Here is a 20,916-nt window from a genome sequence, read left to right on the forward strand (position 1 = left end):
ACATCCCCCCAAGCTCTGTTGGAGAAAGAGGTGTTTCACGTGTGTAGTGAAGGTCTCTACTGGGGATCTCTGCTTGTGGGGACCCAGAATTTGAAGGGCTACAAAATTATAAAAGAAATCACACACGTGATCTGTTAAAAGGATACTTACTTAACATTAGGGACAGCTTACTATGCACCAAGACTTCAAGTGCTTGACCTTAAGTAACTTACATAATCCTCACCGCAACCTCTGAGGAAGGCACTGTTATTAAGCCTGTTTTCCAGAGGAGGAAACTGAGGCAGAGAGAGTTAAGTGTTCTGCCCAAGGCATGCCACTAAGCAGCGGGACTGAAAGTTCTAAAGCCCACCGTCCCAACCACGAGCTTTCCCGTAAGAAGTGAGCCCTGGAGACGGGAGGACGAGGAACACCCTGTTTAACTACACTGGCAGCATTTTGGATACACAAAGGATGTCCTGAATGTGGACAAGAATAATTCTACGCACAGGAGATGACTTAGAGACGGGCAAAAGTGCAGGTGTGTCCCTCACCAGGTTTCTCCCACACTGTCGCTTGCCCATGGTCCTGGGCTAGCACAGACCCCACCTCTGTCGGGGGTCCTCTGCACCGGAGCGGGGTGCACTGTTCTTACCAGTGGGTTCTTGTAATAGAGCAGCCTCCGCTCCTGGGGATCCAAGACAAACCACCTTTTCTTGAAAGGTTCTCTCTGCTGCAAAAGAGGGAAGCTCATAGTGGGGTCAGCCAAAGTGGGGGGGGGGGTGAAGCGGGGGGGTGGCGGGGAGCGTAGAGGTCAGAGAGCCAGCCTGGGCTGGGCAGAGAGAGCTGGCCAGTCCCTTGGCCCTTCAGCCACCCCAGCGCGCCTCCCCGAGGCTCTGCCCACCTCCTCACCCTCTGCGGGCTGTACCCTGTGCCTCTGGGCGCTACTGTGGGTAGGAAGAGGGGCTCTTCTCTTTCTCAGGCTAAGGACAAGCAGTTTCAGAAAAAGGAAGTGGGAGAAATTAGAAGCAGTTACAGCTCAGCTGTGCTGACAGCGCTGGCCTTGAGAGGAATTTTAACCGAGGTCAGGGGAAAGGAAGCCCCTGGTGAGAACCCTTGGGGAGTGGCTGTGCCATCAACTGGTGAAGGCAGAAAACAAAATGCACAGTGCTTTGACTCATTTTTAAGCTGCCCAGAGGATTTCTTTCTTACTGATTGCCTAACACCTTTCCCTGCAATCTTAACACCCATCCTGTCAAGATACAACACCTTTAAAAAAAAAAAAAAAAAAAAAAGGCAGCATTGGATTGCTGCTGTTTTTGGAGTTTTTTTTTTAGGAGGCTCCCTCTGCTTTCCCTTCCCCCCTTCCTCCCCTCACAACCGCCAAGACCCTCTCCAGTCAGACTTCTGACTTGGTGCTGCGCCCCTCTTGGGATCCAGGCTGGGCCCCCCCTCGTCCCCAGCAGGAGCCACCACCCCTCCGGACCCTCCAAGGGAGGCCCAAGAGCAGCCAGCCAGTCCTCCCTTCCTTCCCAGATCAGTGGGAATGAGCAGCACTGGGAGTTGGGGCAGGTTTAGCAACGGAGAGCAGAGGCTGAGCTGGAGGGAGGGTGTGTGTGCTGGGAAGGGGTGTGCCCATGTGTGTGCATAAGTGTGTGTTCCCAGACCAGCCACGAGTCTGTCTCGCTTGGACAGTCCTGGTAGGCCCCCAGCACTAAGCACACGGGGGTTCTGGAAAGTGCAAAAGCTGCTGCCCCCAAAAGTCCCTTTTCAACTATGCTTTCCTAGGAGTGGGGTCAGTCAGATGGGTTTAAGAGGAAGAAAGAAGAAGGAAGCTGGGGACACCTGGGTGGCTCAGTCAGTTAAGCCTCTGCCTTTGGATCAGTCATCATCCTGGGGTCCTGGGATGGAGCTGCATGGGCTCCCTGGTCAGCGGGGAGCCTGCTTCCTCTTCTTCCTCTAACCCCCTCCTCCCCTCTGCTTGCTCTCTTTCTCTCAAATATATAAAATCTTTAAAGAAAAAAAAAAAAACGGAGGAAAGAAGCTGCTGGTGATGTCATTAAAGAAGGAGGCTGCCCAAGGATCAGGAGAAGCACCTGCAGTGATCCTGGGCTCCCAGACCACACACCAGCTCACCAGTCCCCGCTTGGTCTTCTGCCCCAGGAACTCACAAACACTGGGTTACTTCCCGTCCCTCCCTCTTCCCACCCCCTTGGTTCCTCACTTCCCCACTTCCCAAATTCTGCCCTACTGCCCACTGGAACCAGGGCTGTGTAAGTCCCACAGAGAGTGGTGGAAGGTACCTTTGGACCCGTCTTTTCCATGAAGCCTTGTTTGAGGTACTTCCTTGTGATGAGGGGCACGAGCTGGGGGAAGAGAGACATAACACTGAGACCCCCACTCACATGTAAAGGGTTCAAGGTTCCCCACTGAACTTGGCTGCCCAGCAAAGGGGAAGTTTGGAATGGGGAAGGATGTGTGCTCATGGTTCACGGGGTTATATTTGGAATGTGTTGGAGGCAATGTTAACAATTCAACAGACGACAGCATCTCAGATGTTTGCAGAGCTCACCAGCAGAGCCGAAACATGGCTTAAGGATCCCTTCTGCAACCCCAGGAGGCAGACAGAGGCAAGGCTCTAAGGAAACCTTCCTGGTGTCAGAGAGCATATTCTGAGGGTCTACATGTGTCAAGCTCTGGGTGCAATTCTCAGTCACCCTGTGGGGTGGACATTATTATGCTCACTGGACTTCTAGAGAAACCAGGCCCCAGAGAACTGTCTGGGAAGCTTCTCTGAGCTGTGTCGCTGTGAGGATATACAGCTCAGCTTCACACCTCGGGCTGACAGGCACAAGACAGTACCACGGTACACTAGTGGCACTCCTCCCACTCCACCATGACACTGCCGTGTAGACATGCCGAGCCCTCAGATCAGGCCCCTGGCCAAGGCCTGGCCATTGCTGGCAGTTCTGACACAGGCCCACGGGAGAAGCTAGCAGAGGGGGCATGTAGAGAAAGCTCTGGACTAGGTGTCAGGAGACCTGGATCCCAGCTGCATCTCTGACCCCGTACCAGCTGTGTCCCTTGGTAAGACCTTGTCCCTCTCTGGGCCCATTTCCCTCTGAGTAATAAGGAGATGGGTTTGTGATCCCCAGGACCCTTCCAGCTTGCCACCCTATGCTCAGAGACATTTCCAGGAATGAACGCTGGCCTCCTGTGCTCGAGGGGTCAAACTGGCAAGTCTAGAGCTCCCAGTGACAGCTCAGGCCTCTGAGAGCAGAGGGGCTTGGTACTCAGGAGCTCCAGGGCCCAGGGTAGGGGCAGAGGGGAAGTGAAGTCTGGGAAGTTGAAAGGAAGAAAATTGTAAGCCAAAAATGAAAATATAAACTCTACCACTCCTCTGTCCCCACAATACATTCTGTAGGCCCTCATTCCTTTTTTTGGAAGGAAGAGTCCTAAACTGCACAAGAGTCTGACCCTGAGTCAGGGCTGTGCGCTCTCAGACTAGGGAAGCAACCGGAAGAGGGGAGATCATGTGGATGGGGTGCTGCTTGCTGTATCCCAGAAGCTGTGGCTCCCTCAAGTCTCAAGCAGCCCTGGAAAGTAGGTGTTGTCCCCATGGTGACCGATGAGTGAACCGAGGCTCAGAGCAGTAAGGTGATGTGCCCCAGGTAATACGCCAGCTTCTCTGACTTCAGAGGCCACCCCTTTCTTAGTCTGGGACCACCCCCGACACTGGAACTCCCTGGGTGTCTAGCCTCTGGATCCCTAACCTTGAGCCTGGTCCAGGTGACTGCCCAGAACCTCAGGCCATCCCTAACCCCAGGAGGAGGAACGGCAGCAAAGAGACTGGGGTAGGGAGGAGACCCACGGTGGATGAGGGGAGGCAAGAGGACACTGAGGAGTTGGCCAGAGACCAATGTTCTCTGCAGAGGTCAGCAAAGTTGGAGAGTGAGCCCAGATGACTAAGGCTGGGAGTCCATTCTCCAACCTCTCCAGTCAGCACTTGACAGGCACAGCACCCCGCCCGCGGAACGTGCACTTGCTCAAGCTGGGTGCTGACTCCGAAGACCCAGGGGGTCCACTGCAGGTCTGGCTATGGTCGCCATCAGTGGGGCCATCTCTGTGCACTGCCAGGCCTGGAGCAGATGCCCATTCCCAAAACTCAGCTCCCTGCAAACCTTGGAATTAAGGAGCATTTAGGCTTTCAAGGAGGGTCTAACAGTTTGGAAAAAGAAAGTCCTGGGATTAATAGGGTGTCTCCGCCCCACCATCATTTACAAAATCCTCCTGGAGCAGGGCCTGAAGCAGACCCCAAACCATAGCACCTCCGAGCTGGCAGGGACCCTGATAATGACCCAGACCCACCACTATCACACAGATATGGAAACAGATGCTCCGAGACGTGATGTGACCTGCAGCGGTCAGACAGTGAGTTAGCAACAAAGCATCCACGAGAGCCCAAGCGTCTGGGCTCGAGGCAGCAGTCTGTACCCCCCACACCTGAGAGACGTAGATGGGGGCCCCACATGTCTGAGGACAACCATAATGAAGTTCCTGGGCTCACCATTACCTTGGCCACAGAAGGTGGACTGTTCCTGTTAGAGCTGTAATGGAGAAGATCCCATTGCCTTCCCGAGACCAGAACACAAAAGGGCAAAGGGAGGATATTAGAGTGGGAGGTGTGCCCTCTGGCATTCACTTGACCTTCCTGGGACTCAGTTTCTCATCAGTAAAATGGGAATAATCACCCCACCTAACTGGCTGTTACAGGGGATTACTAGATAAAAGATAAAATGGGCTCAAAAGCCTGTTGTAAGCAGTTCATTAGGGATCATTTGTACATTTCAGTGGGAGAAGGAGTCAGAAAGAGATGCCCAAATCCTAAGCCCCTTGACACTGGGGATGGTGGATATGCATCCCAAAGGGGACAGCCTGACCTACATTTCTGAAGCTGCCTTGCCATGTGTGAGGCCATAATCCCCGGAAGAAAGCCTTTGGTTTCCCTCGGAGGTATCCAACCCCAAATCTCAAGGTCTTGTCCACAAAGCTAGTCTGGCCTCTGAGTATCTCTGAGGTCAGCAGACAAGGAGAGGAGGTGGCAGGGAGGAGACTTGGAAGTCGGGGTCCATGGGGCTTCTGAGTTGCTCAGTCAGTTCAGCATCCACATCTTGGCTTCTGCTTAAGTCATGATGACTTGATGAGGGTGATAAGATCGAGCCCTGCGTCAGGCTCTGCACTTAGCGGGGAGTCTGCTTCTCTCTTCCTCTTCCCCTCCCTCTGCTCACGCTTTCTCTCTCTCTCTCAAATAAGTAAATAAATCTTAAAAAAAAAAATAGAAGAAGTTTGTGTCCACATTTAGCTCACCTCAGACTCAGGGAGCTCAGGAAAGGCCGTTTTTAGGTAGTGCAGACGGGCTGCACGCAGGGCATTGAACCAGTCCACTATCTCCTGTGGAGAAAAATGAGAACAAACCGCCTGTGAGATGGAGTCCTGGGGGAGCCGAGTTTGGGGGCAGGAGGCTAGCTGGGTCAGCACATCTCCCCCAGCCCCCAGTTTTGCTCAGTGGTGATCACAGGCATCTGGGAGGACAATGCCAGAGCCTGGGGGGCTCACTGGAGGAGGGAAGCCACTGATAGAGAGATGTCCAGAGCCATGGGGGAAAGACGAAGGTGAACTGCACCAGAGTTCAGTAATGGCCTTGGGCCGTGTGCTTGGGGAGTGGTGGTGCTGAGATCCTGCATTTCTGACAAGCTCTCTGGTGATGCCATGCTCGTCAGTGGGACACAGCTGGAGGAGCAAGGGTCCTCAGATGTCAAAGACCACCTCTCAAGTACAGGCAGGTGCACCTGCAGATTCCCCACCAATCACCTGGAGTGCAACTTGGGCCAAAGCTGGCTTGGACTTGCTTGTGTCATTCTGGGGGAGTGTGTCCTTGGTAGTGTGGGCCACTGTTATCCCTGGTGAACCACTTGTCTAGCTGGCTCAGCCCTGGCTCTACTACCCTGCAATGGGGCCTCCCGACAGCTGCCCGAGTGATCTTTTTTTTCCCCCAGAGTGATTTTCTTTTTTAACTTATTATTATTATTTTAAATTTATTTTCTTATTATTTGTCAGAAAGAGAGAAAGAGCACAAGCAGGGGGAGTGGCAGGCAGAGGGAGAAGCAGACTCCCCACTGAGCAAGGAGCCCAATGCAGGACTCGATCCTAGGACCCCGCAATCATGACCTGAGCCAAAGGTAGTCACTTAACCGACTGAGCCACCCAGGCACCCCCCAAGAGTGATTTTTTTTTAAGATTTTATTTATTTATTTGACAGACAGATCACAAGTGGGCAGAGAGGCAGGTGGGGGGAGCAGGCTCCCCACTGAGCAGCCAGCCAGATGTGGGGCTCGATCCCAGGACCCTGGGATCATGACCTGAGCCAAAGGCAGAGGCTTAACCCACTGAGCCATCCAGGTGCCCCTGATTTCTTAATTCAAAATCTAACTAAGTCTGGCTTAGAGTCCTCTCTGCTACCCTCAGGTGAAAAGTCTAAGTTCCCTAGTATGACTACTTCACCCCCTGAGCTCCCTAGATACAAGAGCATTTGTACATCTCCCTTCAGCTCAGGCCATGGTCCAGCGCCCTGGGATTGAGTCCCTGCAACAGGCTCCCTGCTCAGTGTGGAGTCTGCTTCTCCCTCTGCCCCTCCCTCTGCTGGTTCTCTGTCTCAAAATAAATAAAATCTTTAAAAACAAAACAAAACAAAACAAAAAAAACCAAAACATTTGCAATCCTCCCAATATATTTCACTCTGCCTTGTACAGTCTGCTTCACCCACTTCTCTCCCCTCACCCCACACATAGCTTTGGCCTAGAACATTCTACTTCTTCTGAAGTTCAATTTAGTTCTGGATTTTTACTCAGCCCGAGCCTAGCTTCTATGAGAACCACCGCAGCCTTGCTCACACACTCACCGTTCACCCACAACTGCAGCCACATTTGCTGCTAGGACCCGCCCCTTCTTGGCCACAGCAACGAGGTCAGGGCTGGACCAAAGCAGAGGCTAGACCAGGCTTCTCAGGTCCTCTCTCCCGAGAATTTGGAATCGGGAAGCCGAGAAAGAGTGGTTCGAATGGCCGAACTGCTACCCTATGATGTAATACGGTGATTGAGAAATTCATTTGAATATGGTTTTCCAGGAATGCAACAGAATGACCCTTTCTCTCTCACCAGCAGAGCTGCTCTGGCCCTAGTATTCCAGAGTGGCGAGCTCTCTTGTCCCAGGTGTTAATAACCTTTCCATGTCCCAGGCACTGAAGAAATGGGGCCATCCCAGAAAAGACTCACCCAGACCTTCACTTTGGTCACTCACGGGTGACGCTGGGGCCAAATCCAACCTGCATAGAGATTTGTTTAGTTCCTGAAGTTTTGTTTGTTTCAATCCTCTATACAGGTTTTCCTGCTTTAAAGCCTATAGCTGTCTACTTCACTTTTTTTTTTTTTTTTTTTTTTTTTTTAGAAAAAGACTGATTTATTTATTTGACAGAGAGAGAGAAAGCACAAGCAAGGGAGCAAGAGGCAGAGGGAGAGGGAGAAGCAGACTCCCTGCTGAGCAGAAAGCTTGATTTTAGGACCCTGGATCATTACCTGGCCCCTTGTCCACTTCACTTTCAAAAGAGGGATGTGGCTCCTGCAGGCACGAGTAGCCCCCACTTATGCCTACCTAACAGAGAAGCTGGAGCATTGAGGGAAAGAGAAGGGCCAGACCCTTTTTCAACACATTCACATAATTTTTAAATAGAAGCTCTTCCTTGTGGCTGCTCCCTGCCACTTACACATCTCCTATGTGTCCCCAGCATGACACACACCCCATCACACAGTACAGCAAGAGAGCATGAGGCAGCGGAGGAGGGAAAGGGTGAAGTCAGCCCCTGGCTCAGCAGGGAGCCTGACAAGGGGCTCCATCCCAAGACCCTGGGATCATGACCTGAGCCGACTGAGCTACCAATTAGCCCCTAATTAGCAGAGGTTAGTTTGAAATGTACTTCACTGTAATGAAATCCTTTCACATTCATGGTTCATGGTCATTCATCCTCAAAACCCCTCTGGGCAGGGGGTGTTCTAATTCACAAACAGGCATATGGAGGAAGGGAAGGGACTTGGCCCAGTAACACAGCTCAGAGTGGCAGAACCAGGGCTCCAGTTTCTGATTCCAAACCCTCATCCTTCAGACTCTACCACCAGGAACTCTGCCCAGACTCTGCCAGCATCCCAGTGCTGGGACCCCTTGGGAAGATCTCGTCCTCCTCTAGGGTTCCTGGCTCCTGCCGCCAAGGAGTCTCCCTCTGCTAGAGGCACATGGGCAGGGGGGAGGAGTAAAAGGGTTGTAGGGCTCAGGAACCACAGTCTGGGAGACCCTGAGCAAGTTACTTAACAGGCCTGGGGCTCAGTAACATAGGGTTAAGACATCTCCAGGACTGTTTTGAGGATTAGAAATGATGAACAACGGGGTGCCTGGGTGGCTCAGTCGCTGAAGTGTCTGCCTTGATTTCAGCTCAGGTCATGACCCCAGGGTCATGGGTTCGAGCTCTGCACTGGGCTCCACACTCAGTGTGGAGTCTGTCCCTCTTCCTCTTCCTCTGCTCCTCCCCAACTCCTGTGCTCTCTATCTCAAATGAATGAATGAATGAATGAATGAATGAATAAATAAAATCTAAAAAAAAAAAAAAGGAAAGAGAAAAGAAATGATGTGATTGCCAGGAACAGTGCCTCGCACAGAATTAATAGGCACTCAAAAATGTCAACCCTCAGGGGCGCCTGGGTGGCTCAGTGGGTTAAGCCACTGCCTTCGGCTCAGGTCATGATCTCGGGGTCCTGGGATCGAGCCCCGCATCGGGCTCTCTGCTCGGCAGGGAGCCTGCTTCCTCCTCTCTCTCTGCCTGCCTCTCTGCCTGCTTGTGATCTCTCTCTGTCAAATAAATAAATAAAATCTTTAAAAAAAAAAAAAATGTCAACCCTCACCTCTACCCCTCCCCACCTCTACTTGGCATCTGTGTGTCCCTTGCTCAGTCGGGAGACTGCTCCTTCTGACCTAGCTTACTCTGTTGGACCTGTACTATTGGCCTGCTCTTCTCTGCCAGAGCTGATGTCTTAAACCTCAATGTGCTGAAGGCTCACTGGGAGCTCCTGTGAAAATGCATCTCTGATTCATTAGGTTCACGTGGGCCTGAGACTGCGTTTCTAATAAGCTCCCAGGGGATGCTAATGTGGGTGCAGGACCACATGGGGAGAAGCAAGGCCCTAGAGTTCAGGGTTGCCGCATCTTCCATCCACCCCTGCTCACACATGCAGAATCTCCGCCCTACCTGGATTTGTCACTCTGGGGCTAGCCCCTCCTGCTAATGGGACTCCCTTCGTGGCTTGTGCACCGGCCACACACACCCACGTTGCCTGTCAGATTTTTCTCCTTGATCTCACTCTGCGTTGCTCCTACAGCTATCTCGGCCCGGAAAGGGACAAGAGATGAGGCCAAGAGCAGCAGTGCTCCTCAAGTGGCTGTGGAACCAGGGAGCTGGCAAGGCAGGCCTGCAGAGTCCTGGGGTGCGGGCTGGGGCCAGGGTGCCAACACCGGTCATCTCACCTTCCCACTCTCGTGGTACACGAAGAGGTTCCTGACGTGGCCCTCTCTCCTGTAGGTGATCTGCAGTCCATGGGGGTTCCCTATCTTCTCTGTCTCAAAGGTGGCATTCAAGTCCTTGATGCTGATGACAGCTTTGGGGCCTTTACCCTGAAAGAGAAGATGCGGGTGACTTCTTATCACCTTCACCCAGGCCAAAGTACACCTGGATAACCACTTTGTAGCTTTCCATAGCTCTTGAATGTTCCTGCTCTAATACTCAGATGCGCCAATGTTCTACTGCTCTCCTGTGTTTTGGCCATCCTGCCATTCCCACTTGACCAGATTGGCTTCTCCGAGCTGGGAGGGGGCTTGGAAAGGCCTGAACTTAGGACTTTTCAAACTTTTTAGCCACTTTTCAGAAGCAAATCACCTATGGAAGCAAACAAATAAAATAAAATAGATAAATAGATAAAAGCAGGTATGGGGGCCTTGGGGAGCTCCCTCCCATGCTCTACGCTGTTGGCAGGGGTCTGGAACAAGGGTTAAGCACTAACCCACACTAAGCAAGGAAGGGAAAAGAGTGTTTTCCTTTGTAATTGACAAGAGAGAAAAATGGTACAAATACTCTACACGTGGGGCAGTCATTAATCACATGTAGCTATTTAAATTAAAATTTAATAAAAATGAGAGTTCAGTTCCTTAGGGCACACCTGGCTGGCTCAGTGGATAGAGCATGCGACTCCTAGTTTCAGGATCATAAGTTCAAGCCCCACAGTGGGCCCAGGCCTTAGTTGAAAAAAAAATTATAGAAAAATAAAAAAACCTCATTTCCTTATGCTTAGTCCCATTTCAAGTGCTAGGCCACCTGGGGCTAGGGTATCAGACAAGGCAGACATAGAACATTTTTATCACTGAACAAAGTTCTATTCGATAGTCTTCTCTAGAGGGAAATTTGGTCATATTTATTAAAATGTTGAGTATTTCGCCTTAACTCAGAGTTTCACATCTGCAAATCTATTGCCAGGAAATGCATTACTGTGCAAACATGTATGTCAAAAGATGCTTGTTGCCATGTTTTTTAGAACAATAGTAGTAGTAGAAGAAGAAGAAGAAGAAAAAGGAGGAGGAGGAAAAGGAGGAGGAGCAGGAAGAGAAACTATTTTTTATATATATATATAGCTATATAACAATATATAACTACTATATATATGTGTGTATATATATACACACACATCAGGGACAATGGGTTAAATAAACAAATAATGGTATATGAAATATCACAGAATTTTTATAGAATAATTTAGATCAATATTGCTTATTTTTTTTTAAGATTTTATTTATTTATTTGACAGAGAGAGAGAGCGAGAAAGGGAACACAAGCAGGGGGAGTGGGAGAGGGAGAAGCAGGTTTCTTGCTGAGCAGGGGGCCTGATGCAGGGCTTGATCCCAGGACCCAGGGATCATGACCTGAGCCACAGGCAGATACCCAATGCCTGAGCCTAGGCACCCCTAGGTCAATATTACTTATATGAAAAAATATCCATGATATCCATGGGTAGAAATACCAAATCCCAGAACAGGATGCATAGTAGGAACCTACTAATACAAAAAATAACACATACATATTTGCAGAAGTATATATACATATATATAAAATGTATGTCAATTTGAACATGCATAAATATATAGACATGTTAGAGGCACCTGGGTGGCTCAGTTGTTAAGTGCCTGCCTTCGGCTCAGGTCATGATCCCAGGGTTCTGGGATCAAGCCCTGCATCAGGCTCCCTGCTCGCCTGGAAACCTGCTTCTCCCTCTCCCACTTCCCCTGCTTGTGTTCCCTGTCTCGCTGTGTCTCTCTCTGTCAAATAGATAAATAAAATACTTTTAAAAATATATAGACATGTTTATACTAATACTCTTCTTGAAGGACTACTGGAAGACTTTCCTTTTTAAATACTTACTATGGGAAATACTAGAAACACAAAAGAATATCTAATTTTGCCAATATTCTTCCTAACTTTTTCTAAAAGAAATATGATTTTACTAATAAAGGCAAAATCCCTTTCGCTATTATTCATTCTATCCCATTCTCCTGTACTCCCCCCAACCAGGCAATCACTGTCTTGACTCTGATGTTTATTCTTCTAGCTCACTTTTTATACTTCTACGCACATATACGTATCTATGAACAATATACAGTATTGATTTTTGTGGTTTCCATTTACATAAATGGTATCATACTATATGTATCATTCTAGATCTTGCTGTTGTCACTCAACATTACATTTGTGAGTTCTGTTCGTGTTGAGATACACCAACCTGGCTGGCTCTTGTAAATGACCACACCAAAGGTTATCTCTATTTTCCTGTTCAAGATACTGAGATTATTTCGATTTTTGCAATCAGAAGTGATGCTACAGTCAGGCTGTGTCCATGGTACACATATGGGAGTGTTTCTCCAAGTCACGGTGTATATTTAGGAGTGGGATTGCTAGATCACACGGGTACACATCTTCAATGTACAGGAAACTGCCAAATTATTTCACTGAATGGCTCTCCATAGCAGCTGAACCATTATTTACTTCAATACTGAATACTGAATAATGGAAACGAGTTACACACTCAGTCACAGAGGAGATCCCCTTTCCCTATGGCCTCACCCACACCTGACTGGCAGATTTAAGTTTTTTGCCAGTATGATGGGTATGAAATTGAATGTCATTCTTAACATTCATTTCGTCAACTTTGTTGAGGTATAATTTATAAATAATAAATGGCACTCATTTTAAGAGTACAGCATGGTTTTTAACAAATGGATACATCGGGGCGCCTGGGTGGCTCAGTGGGTTAGGCCGCTGCCTTCGGCTCAGGTCATGATCCCAGGTCCTGGGTTCAAGCCCCACATCGGGCTTTCTGCTCAGCAGGGAGCCTGCTTCCTCCTCTCTCTCTGCCTGCCTCTCTGCTTACTTGTGATTTCTCTCTGTCAAATAAATAAATAAAATCTTTAAAAAACAAACAAACAAACAAAAAAAAATGGATACATCCATGGAAGCATCACTGCATCACTGGGGCACGAGGGTGTCTCAGTCAGTTAAGCTTCCGACTCTTAGTTTCAGCTCAGGTCAAGAACTTGGAGTCATGGGATCTAGCCCCACACTGGGCTTTGTGCTTAGTGCTGAGTCTGCTTCTCCCTCTCTCTGCTCCTGCCTCTGCTTACTCTCTCTTTCTCTCTCTCTCTCAAATAAATAAATAAAATCTTAAAAAAAAAAAAAAAGACTCCTAACTCAAGAGCTTCCTCAGGCCCCCTGGGAGTCATTTTCCATGTCTCCCCCCACCCTAGATAATCACTTATCTCCTTTCTGTTGATATGAAATGGTTTTTTTTTAAAAGATTTTATTTATTTATTTGTCAGAGTGAGCACAGGCAGACAGAGTGGCAGGCAGAGGCAGAGGGAGAAGCAGGCTCCCTGCTGAGCAAGGAGCCCGACTTGGGCCTTGATCCCAGGACACTGGGATCATGACCTGAGCTGAAGGCAGCTGCCCAACCAACTGAACCACCCAGGCGTCCTGATATGAAATGTTTTACCCTGTTTTAGAACTTTGTATAAATGGAATTATATAGTACATACTCTTGAATAAGGTTCTTTTGCTCGGAATAATTTATTTTAGATTCATCTACATTGTTCATTTATTAGTAGTGTGTCCCTTTTTATTACTGAGTAATATTACTGAGTAATATTCCTTCTACGGATATACTACAATTTGTTCATTCAGCTGTGGATGGACATTGGGTTCTTTCCACATTCTGGTGTGTTGTTTTTTTTTTTAAATGAATAAAGCATCTATGAACATTTGCATCAAATATTTTTGTGGACACATGTTTTTGTTCCTCTTTGGTAAATGGCTAGGAGTGCAATGGGTTATACTGTTAAGTATATATCTACCTTTATTACAAACTGCCAAATGGTTTTCCCAAGTGGTTGTATCACTCTACAATCCCACCAAGCAACATAGGGGAGTTCCAGTTTCTCCACGTCCTTTACATGGAGTTGTCAGCCTTTTTAATTCTAGCCATTCTGGTGAGTGGGTGGTATATTCCGTGGGGCTTTAATTTGCATTTTCCTGACTGCCAGAGAGATGGAGCATCTCTTCTTCTATCTATCAGGCATTTTGGTTTCCTTTTCTGTGAACTGCCAGTCTATTTTCTTTGCCAATTTTTCCAAAAGACTGTCTTTTTCTTTTTGCTTTGTAGAGTTTTAAGAAAACCTGTTCTGGGTATTATTATTTTATTATGTTGAGATGAGTCTTCCTTTCTTTAGCTTTACTTTTCTGTATTACCCAAAATTTTTACATAAAAATGCGTTACCTTTACAAACTAAAAAAAAAGTTCCCTCTTGGGAAAGAAATTTAAAAGTAACAGAAGCCACTCATTCTGTTTTTAGACTGGTTTAGACTGAACTGGTTTAGGACTGAGAAACAGATGGACCCTGGTGAACCAAGGATGAGACTCTCCTGGAGGCCAGCTCCTAGTGGCCGCTGGGGTACTATGTCTGCTCCTAACTCTGCCGCAGCCCTTTCTCTGCCTGCATTTTGGACCTGCAGCATTTTTCAGTGCTTTAAATTGAAGGCTGAGAAGAAACCCCTAATTCTCACTCAGAGGGGTAGTACTCTTCACTCCCCATCATTTTTCACTTGGTCCCAGGTTGCAGTCACACTGCAGTCACCTGCTAGCCTTGCTGTGGTCTATCTAGGAAAGCAACAGGGGGAATGTGAAATTCAGTCAGTCAGTCAGTCAGCCCACCTGTAGGAAATGGAGGCAGGTGGTGGCTAACGTGCTCAGAGCTTGTCCTTTTCTGACTTTGTTGGCCGCTCCTTCACATTCTTTCCTGGAAACGTCTCATTTTTCTGCCCTCTAAACACTGGAATGACTCAGGGTTCAGTGTGGGAAATAACCTCAAAATAAACTCCTTCCCTCCCCATATGTACGTGCCATGATACCCATAAGGAGGGGAAGTCTGTATCTGCTCCCCTTGAATCAGTGTTGGCTGTTGGAGTTGCTTTGATCAACAGAAGGTAGTTCCTCTTTTTTTTTTTTTTTAAGATTCTATCTATTTATTTGACAGAGAGAGAGAGCACAAGTAGGCAGAGAGGCAGGCAGAGAGAGAAGGGGAAGCAGGCTCCCTGCTGAGAAGAGAGCCCGATGCAGGACTCCATCCCAGGACCCTGAGATCATGACCTGAGCCGAAGGCAGAGGCTTAACCCACTGAGCCACCCAGGCACCTCAGAACATAGTTACTGACCTAGTGCTGAAGAAGTCTACAGCATCGCCCTTTGTTCAGGGGAGGCCAGCTGCCATGCTGCAAAGAAGCTCAAGCCAGACTCGTGAATAAGGAACAAGCACATGGAGAGACAGAGGCTCCCTAAAGGAGCCAAGGCCCCAGACTTAGGAGTGAAGGCTTCCTGGGCTTTCTTGCCCAGCCCAATCACCAGCTCAGGGCAGCAGGGTGTGTGACCTGGCTGATGCTACATGGGGTACACTGCCCAAACTCCTGGCCCCCGGGACTGAGATAAATCATAAACTGATGTTTTAAGCCACTAAGTTGTATGGTGGTTTGTCATTCAGGAACAAGTAACAAAAATACTCAGTCCTAGGATTTCTGCTTTTGCTCCTTTCCACACGTGAAAACCTCCCCATAAGAACACACTCCTTGTGAAGGAGGACTTCCTGCACTCATCCCCAGAAGAGAAGCAGAAAAGCACAAGGAACAGCACCTGGTGCAGAGCCCCAACACCTACTGCGTGGACGTGAAGTGGCCAGGATGCTATAAAACCACCACGGTCCTTGGCCAGGCACAAACAATAGTTTTGTGTGTGGACTGCTCCACTGTCCTCTGCCAGCCCACAAGATGAAAAGCAAGGCTTGCAGAAGGATGCTCCTTCAGACAGAAGCAGCACTAAAAGCACCCTGAATCAAGATGAGTGGGAAATAGGGATGCCTGGGTGGCTCAGTTGGAAAAGCGACTGCCTTCAGCTCAGATCATGATCCCAGGGTTCTGGGATCGAGCCCTGCATAGGGCTCCTTGCTCAGCAGGGAGTCTGCTTCTCCCTTTCCCTCTGTGTGCTCTCTCTCTATCTAGATATCTAAATAAATAAATATGTCTTTAAAAAAAAAAGATGAGTGGGAAATTATCTTAGTAAGCACGTTTTGGATACAGAAAAAACATCTTGGGCACCTGGGTGGCTCAGCTGGTTAAGTGACTGCCTTCAGCTCAGGTCATGATCCCGGAGTCCAGGGATTGAGTCCCACATAGGCTCCCAGCTCCATGGGGAGTCTGCTTCTCCCTCTGACCTTCTCCCCTCTCATGCTCTCACTCTCTCTCTCAAATAAATACGTAAAATCTTAAAAAAAATCTTTTCTCATCTACCCACACTCCTGCCCAGGTGATCCCAGGCAGTTCTATCGCTAAACCACTCCCAATGCTGACAACTCCACCTTCAAACTCTCCCCAGACCTCCAGGCTCACGTATCCAACCTCCTTCTCCATCCACCTGGATGACTAATAAGCATCTCAAGCCAAAAAGGGCTCTTGATCATCCTCTCAGTGAGCTAAGTCTTTGTCATTTCAGTAAATGGCAAATCTCTCCTTCTAGTTGCACAGGGTAGAAATCGGGGAACTACCCTTGATCCTTCTTACTTTCACACCCAAGACCAATCCAGTAGTAAGTTCTTTTGGTTCTACTTCCAAAATCTGGCCACCTCGAACTACCACCAAACTGGTCTAATCCACCATTATTTCTCCCTTGATTATTTTTTTATTAACTGTTTTTATTTGTTTTAAGTAAACTCTATGCCCAAGGTGTGGCTCAAACTCACAACTCTGAGATCAAGAGTCACATGCTCTACTGACTGAGCCAGCCAGGTGCCCTGATTCCTCAATTACTACAATAGCTTCCTAATTGCTTTCCCTCCTTCCACTCTTGCCCCCTCTCTGCCCCATCCTGACCGCAGCAGCAGCCAGAGTGCTCCTTTAAAAAGTTGAAGTTGGGGGGCACCTGGGTGGCTCAGTGGGTTAAAGCCTCTGCTTTCGGCTCGGGTCATGATCCCAGGGTCCTGGGGTCGAGCCCCGCATCAGGCTCTCTGCTCAGCAGGGAGCCTGCTTCCTCCTCTCTCTCTCTGCCTGCCTCTCTGCCTACTTGTGATCTCTGTCTGTCAAATAAATAAATAAAATCTTTAAAAAAAAAAAGTTGAAGTTGGGCACTTGGCCAGCTCAGTCAGTACAGCATGTAAGTCTTGACCTTGGATTTATGGGTTTGAGCTCCATGTTACATGTAGAGATTACTTAAGAATCTTTAAAAAATAAATAAAAATAGTCATGGTAATGGTCCTTGATGCAAGCAGGAGAAAAAGGACAGGGGAAACTGTCCCCACAAAATGTTCATCCATCACAAGACTTGTATTCCCCAAATGCAAAAAGCTTAAATCAAATTATATCACTTCTCTGCTCGAAACCTTCCTATGGCTTCTCATCTCAGAGTAAAATCCAAAAAGCCTCCATATTTTTGTAAATCATGTATCCAATATGGCCTTTTGCCTAGAATACACAAAGAACTATAGAAACTCAATAACAAAAAGCCAACTAAACTAATTAAAATACGGGAAAAGGATCTAAACAGACATTTCTCCAAAGAAGATAGATAAATGGCCAATAAACACATGAAAAGATGCTCCACATCATTAGCCATCAAGGAAATGTAAATCAGAATCACAACCACATACTACCTCTTATCCACCAAAATGGTTAAAATCAAAAAGACAGATGACAGCAAGTGTTGGTGAGGATGTGGAGCAAGAGGAACCTTCACACGTTGCTGGTGGAAACATAAGACGGTGCAGCCACTTTGGAAAACAGTGTGGCAGTTGCTCTGAAGATTAAATAGGAGACGTGCCATCTGACCCAGCAATTCCGCTCCTAGGAATATCTCCAAGAAGAGTGGAAACATCCACATGAAAACTGCTACACCAATGTTCATAATAGTGTTATTCATACTTGCCCAAAAGTGGAAATAACTCAAATGTCCACCAACTAAGTGAACAGATGAAAGGTGCATACAGTGGACCAGTACTTAGCAATAAAAAGAAGTACAAATCATGCTACCTGAATGAATCTTAAACACGTATACAAAATGAAAGAGGTCTCTTACAAAAGACCACCTAGCCCATGTCCTTATTTGTCCATAATAGGCAAACCTACAGAGACAGAAAGTAGATTACTGGTGTCCTGGAGCTGGGGGTTTGGTGGGGAGAGGATAAGGACTAATGGATGTGGGATTTCTTTTTGGGTTTTTCCCCACAGAGCAGGAAGCCTGATGCAGGACTTGATCCATGGACCCAGCCAAAGGGTCCTGACTTGAGCCAAAGGCAGGTGCTTAATGACTGAGCCACCCAGGTGCCCTCTTTTGGGGGTTTTGAAAATGTTCTAAAATTGATTGTGGTAACAGTCACACAACTCTGTGAATAGACTAAAAGCCAATAATTGTATGCTTTAAATGGGTGAATTGTAATGATATATGAATTTGTATCTTTCTTTTAAGATTTATCTATTTTAGAGAAAGAGAGAGAGAAAATGCAGGCAGTGAGGGAGGAGAAGGAGAGAGAGAATCCAGAGCAGACCCTCTGCTATGAGCAGAGCCCAGTGCAATGTAAGGCTGGGAGTAGGGCTTGATCCCACAACCCTGAGATCAAGACCTGAGCTGAGATCAAGAGTCCCACTCTTCACTGACTGAGCCATGCAGGCACCTCTGTGAATTTATAGCTTGATAAAACTGTTTTTTAAAAAATCTTGAGTCTTACTAGGCCTTACCTATGTAAGTTCATCTCCATCCTTTTCTTTGCTCCTTCTGCACAGGTCACTTTGGCTTCCTTGATCCACCAACTACCCTCCCAGCTCAGGCTGTGGTTTATGGTGGAGTAGTTTGTGCCCTACACAAAAAGTCCCTGGCTGAGGGTGTAATCGAGAACTGCAATCTAGGATTCTGCTTATCTAGACCTGGGCCTCAGGGCTATACCATCTCGGAGGGGTCATTTTCTAACTGGCACACATGTATGTGCTATCCAGGACTATTTTTATGTTCCCTCCACTTCTTCTATTCTGCCCCACGTACCCACATGACTTGCTCACTTTTTAAAAAAAAATTTTATTTATTTATTTTAGTGGGGGAGGGCAGATGGAGAAGGGAGAGAGAGAGAGAGAGAGAAACCTAAGCAGACTCTGCACTGAGCCCGGACCCTGATCTGGGATCATGACCTGGGCTGAAACCAAGAGCCAGTTGCTTAACCAACTGACCTATCGAGGAGCCTCTGACTTGCTCACTTTTATTGATTTCTCTGCTCTAATGTCATCAGAGGGGCCTTCCATCACCCCTGTGTGATATCAGCCCCACCATCCTCTAACTCTTCACCTGCTTTTACTTCTCTTCACAGAACCTACTACCACCTCCATATACCATATATCATATATATGTGTGTGTTTTATATTATATATATCATATATATGTATGTATATATAAATATGCACATATATATATGAGATTTTATTTCTTTATTTGCTAGAGAGAGAGGGCAAAAGTGGTGGGGCGGGCAGGCTGAGGGAGAAGCAGGCTCCCCACTTAGCAAGGAGCCCAACAGAGGACTCAATCCCAGGACCCTGGGATCATGACCTGAGCCGAAGACAGACGATTAACCGACTGAGCCGCCCAGGTGCCCCTCAGATATCATATGTTGATGTACCTTTTGGTTACCACCTGTCTTCTTCTATTAGACTGTAAGCCCCATGAGAACAGGAGCTTCATTTCATTTACTGCTATAGCCCCAGTGCTTATAGGAATGTCTAGTATATAGTAGGTGATCAATAAATAATTTCTTGAGGGGCGCCTGGGTGGCTCAGTTGGTTAAGCAGCTGCCTTTGGCTCAAATCATGATCCTGGAGTCCCAGGATCAAGCCCCACATCGGGCTCCCCACTCCGTGAAGAGTCTGCTTCTCCTTCTCCCTCCCTCCCTCTCCTTCTTGGCCCCTCCCCCCGCTCCTTCTCTTTCTCCCTCTCTTTCTAATAAGTAAATAAAAATCTTTAAAATATGTAAATAAATAAATAATTTCTTGAGTGCATGAACAAATGCAGTAAGCTCAAGCGGCCATCCAAGGCCCAGTCTAAGCTAATTCTAAGGGAAGAGGAGGTGTGTTTTCTGCGGACTAGACTGATTGCCTGACTGCGGAAAAGTAACCATGCGGTGCTGAACACTCAGTGGCTGAGATTATCTGTAAGATGGCACCATTGATTCCAATGTGGCCTCAGTGGGGTGCGGGCCAGCGCTCAGGGAGGGACCACTGCTGGTCTGGTTTCTTACCTCCTCTTTAGTGTAGTACTTCAGGAGGCCTTCTTTTGCCAGGAGGACAAACTTCCTTCTCAGGAACTGTGCATTGTCCCTTCCCCGCTTCCACAGGAACCCTTCCCGGTTTCCTTAGCCGCCAAGGATGAGAAAGAAGGAACAGCCACATCCTTGAGATGAACAAGCAGTTTGCAAACCACGTAGGGTCTTGAGGGTAGAGAGAACGCTCCACCCCTTGCGAAAATATCTTAAATCTAACTTAGCTATGTCAGCTGCTGCACGTAGGGTTCTGTCTGGGGCCAAATTTGCCAAGTCTCATGACTTTGGTTGGGCTCTCCCTAACTTCCTTCTTTGGCTCTTTCATAAGAAGACAGACTAAACCCTTGAGAAGTCTAAGTTCTGAGAAACTGGATGATTCTGAAAGATGCTGGTAACGGTGCTGTCCGGTGTCATGTTGACGCCGACCTGACCAAACCCTCCAAAGGACGGAAATGTTGAGCGACCTCTAGGTACCTGCAAGTTCAGAGTACCATGGGCTCCCCTTAGCTAGGGTTGCTGAGCTCCGGCTGTCTCCGGTCCTCGCAGTGGTTTTGTACACTTTGCTTTCTGGGTCAGCGTTCAGCTTGGGCTCAGAGCAGTGGGCAGACTCAGCCACAGGCCGAGGGCTAGCCGTGAGCTTGGGCCCCACACAAAGGTGGGAAGGGAGGCAGAAATCCCTCCCATGTACCTTACCAAGCCTTGTGCCACACGAGGGGCCACACTCCCCAACAGCAGGGGTGCCTTTTGCTAACTGTCTGGCGGGTGAGTCTTTCTGCAACTTTACACTAAGACACTGTATGCACCTGTGGCCCTGCGGTGACCGGAGATAAAAATGCTTCTTGACCACTCAGACCATAAAACTCCGCCTGCTGACGACGTGTTGCTGTTTCAGAGGCAAAGGAACCCACACCTT

The 20,916-nt window shown here is 47.9% G+C and overlaps 1 protein-coding gene and 1 pseudogene across 10 annotated transcripts in view; one reads left to right on the forward strand and one right to left on the reverse strand.

The window, feature by feature from the left end:
• ADAP2 (ArfGAP with dual PH domains 2) overlaps positions 1–20,916 on the reverse strand; it is a 31,000-nt gene that overhangs the window by 3,892 nt on the left and 6,192 nt on the right. For 6 of the 10 annotated variants that reach the window (XM_047709113.1, XM_047709116.1, XM_047709112.1 and 3 more), the window contains 5 exons: positions 19,983–20,095; positions 9,601–9,747; positions 5,344–5,427; positions 2,280–2,342; positions 632–709 (listed from right to left, as the gene is read on the reverse strand). In XM_047709113.1, the coding sequence (XP_047565069.1) occupies positions 632–709; positions 2,280–2,342; positions 5,344–5,427; positions 9,601–9,747; positions 19,983–20,095 (485 nt within the window). The remainder of the gene's footprint in view (positions 1–631; positions 710–2,279; positions 2,343–5,343; positions 5,428–9,600; positions 9,748–19,982; positions 20,096–20,916) is intronic. The other 4 variants (XM_047709117.1, XM_047709110.1, XM_047709118.1 and 1 more) reach the window with 3 other exon arrangements.
• On the forward strand, positions 12,278–15,538 carry LOC125087486 (40S ribosomal protein S27-like; annotated as a pseudogene).

This window comes from Lutra lutra, chromosome 16, assembly GCF_902655055.1.
Source record: "Lutra lutra chromosome 16, mLutLut1.2, whole genome shotgun sequence".
Classification (NCBI taxonomy): domain Eukaryota; kingdom Metazoa; phylum Chordata; class Mammalia; order Carnivora; family Mustelidae; genus Lutra; species Lutra lutra.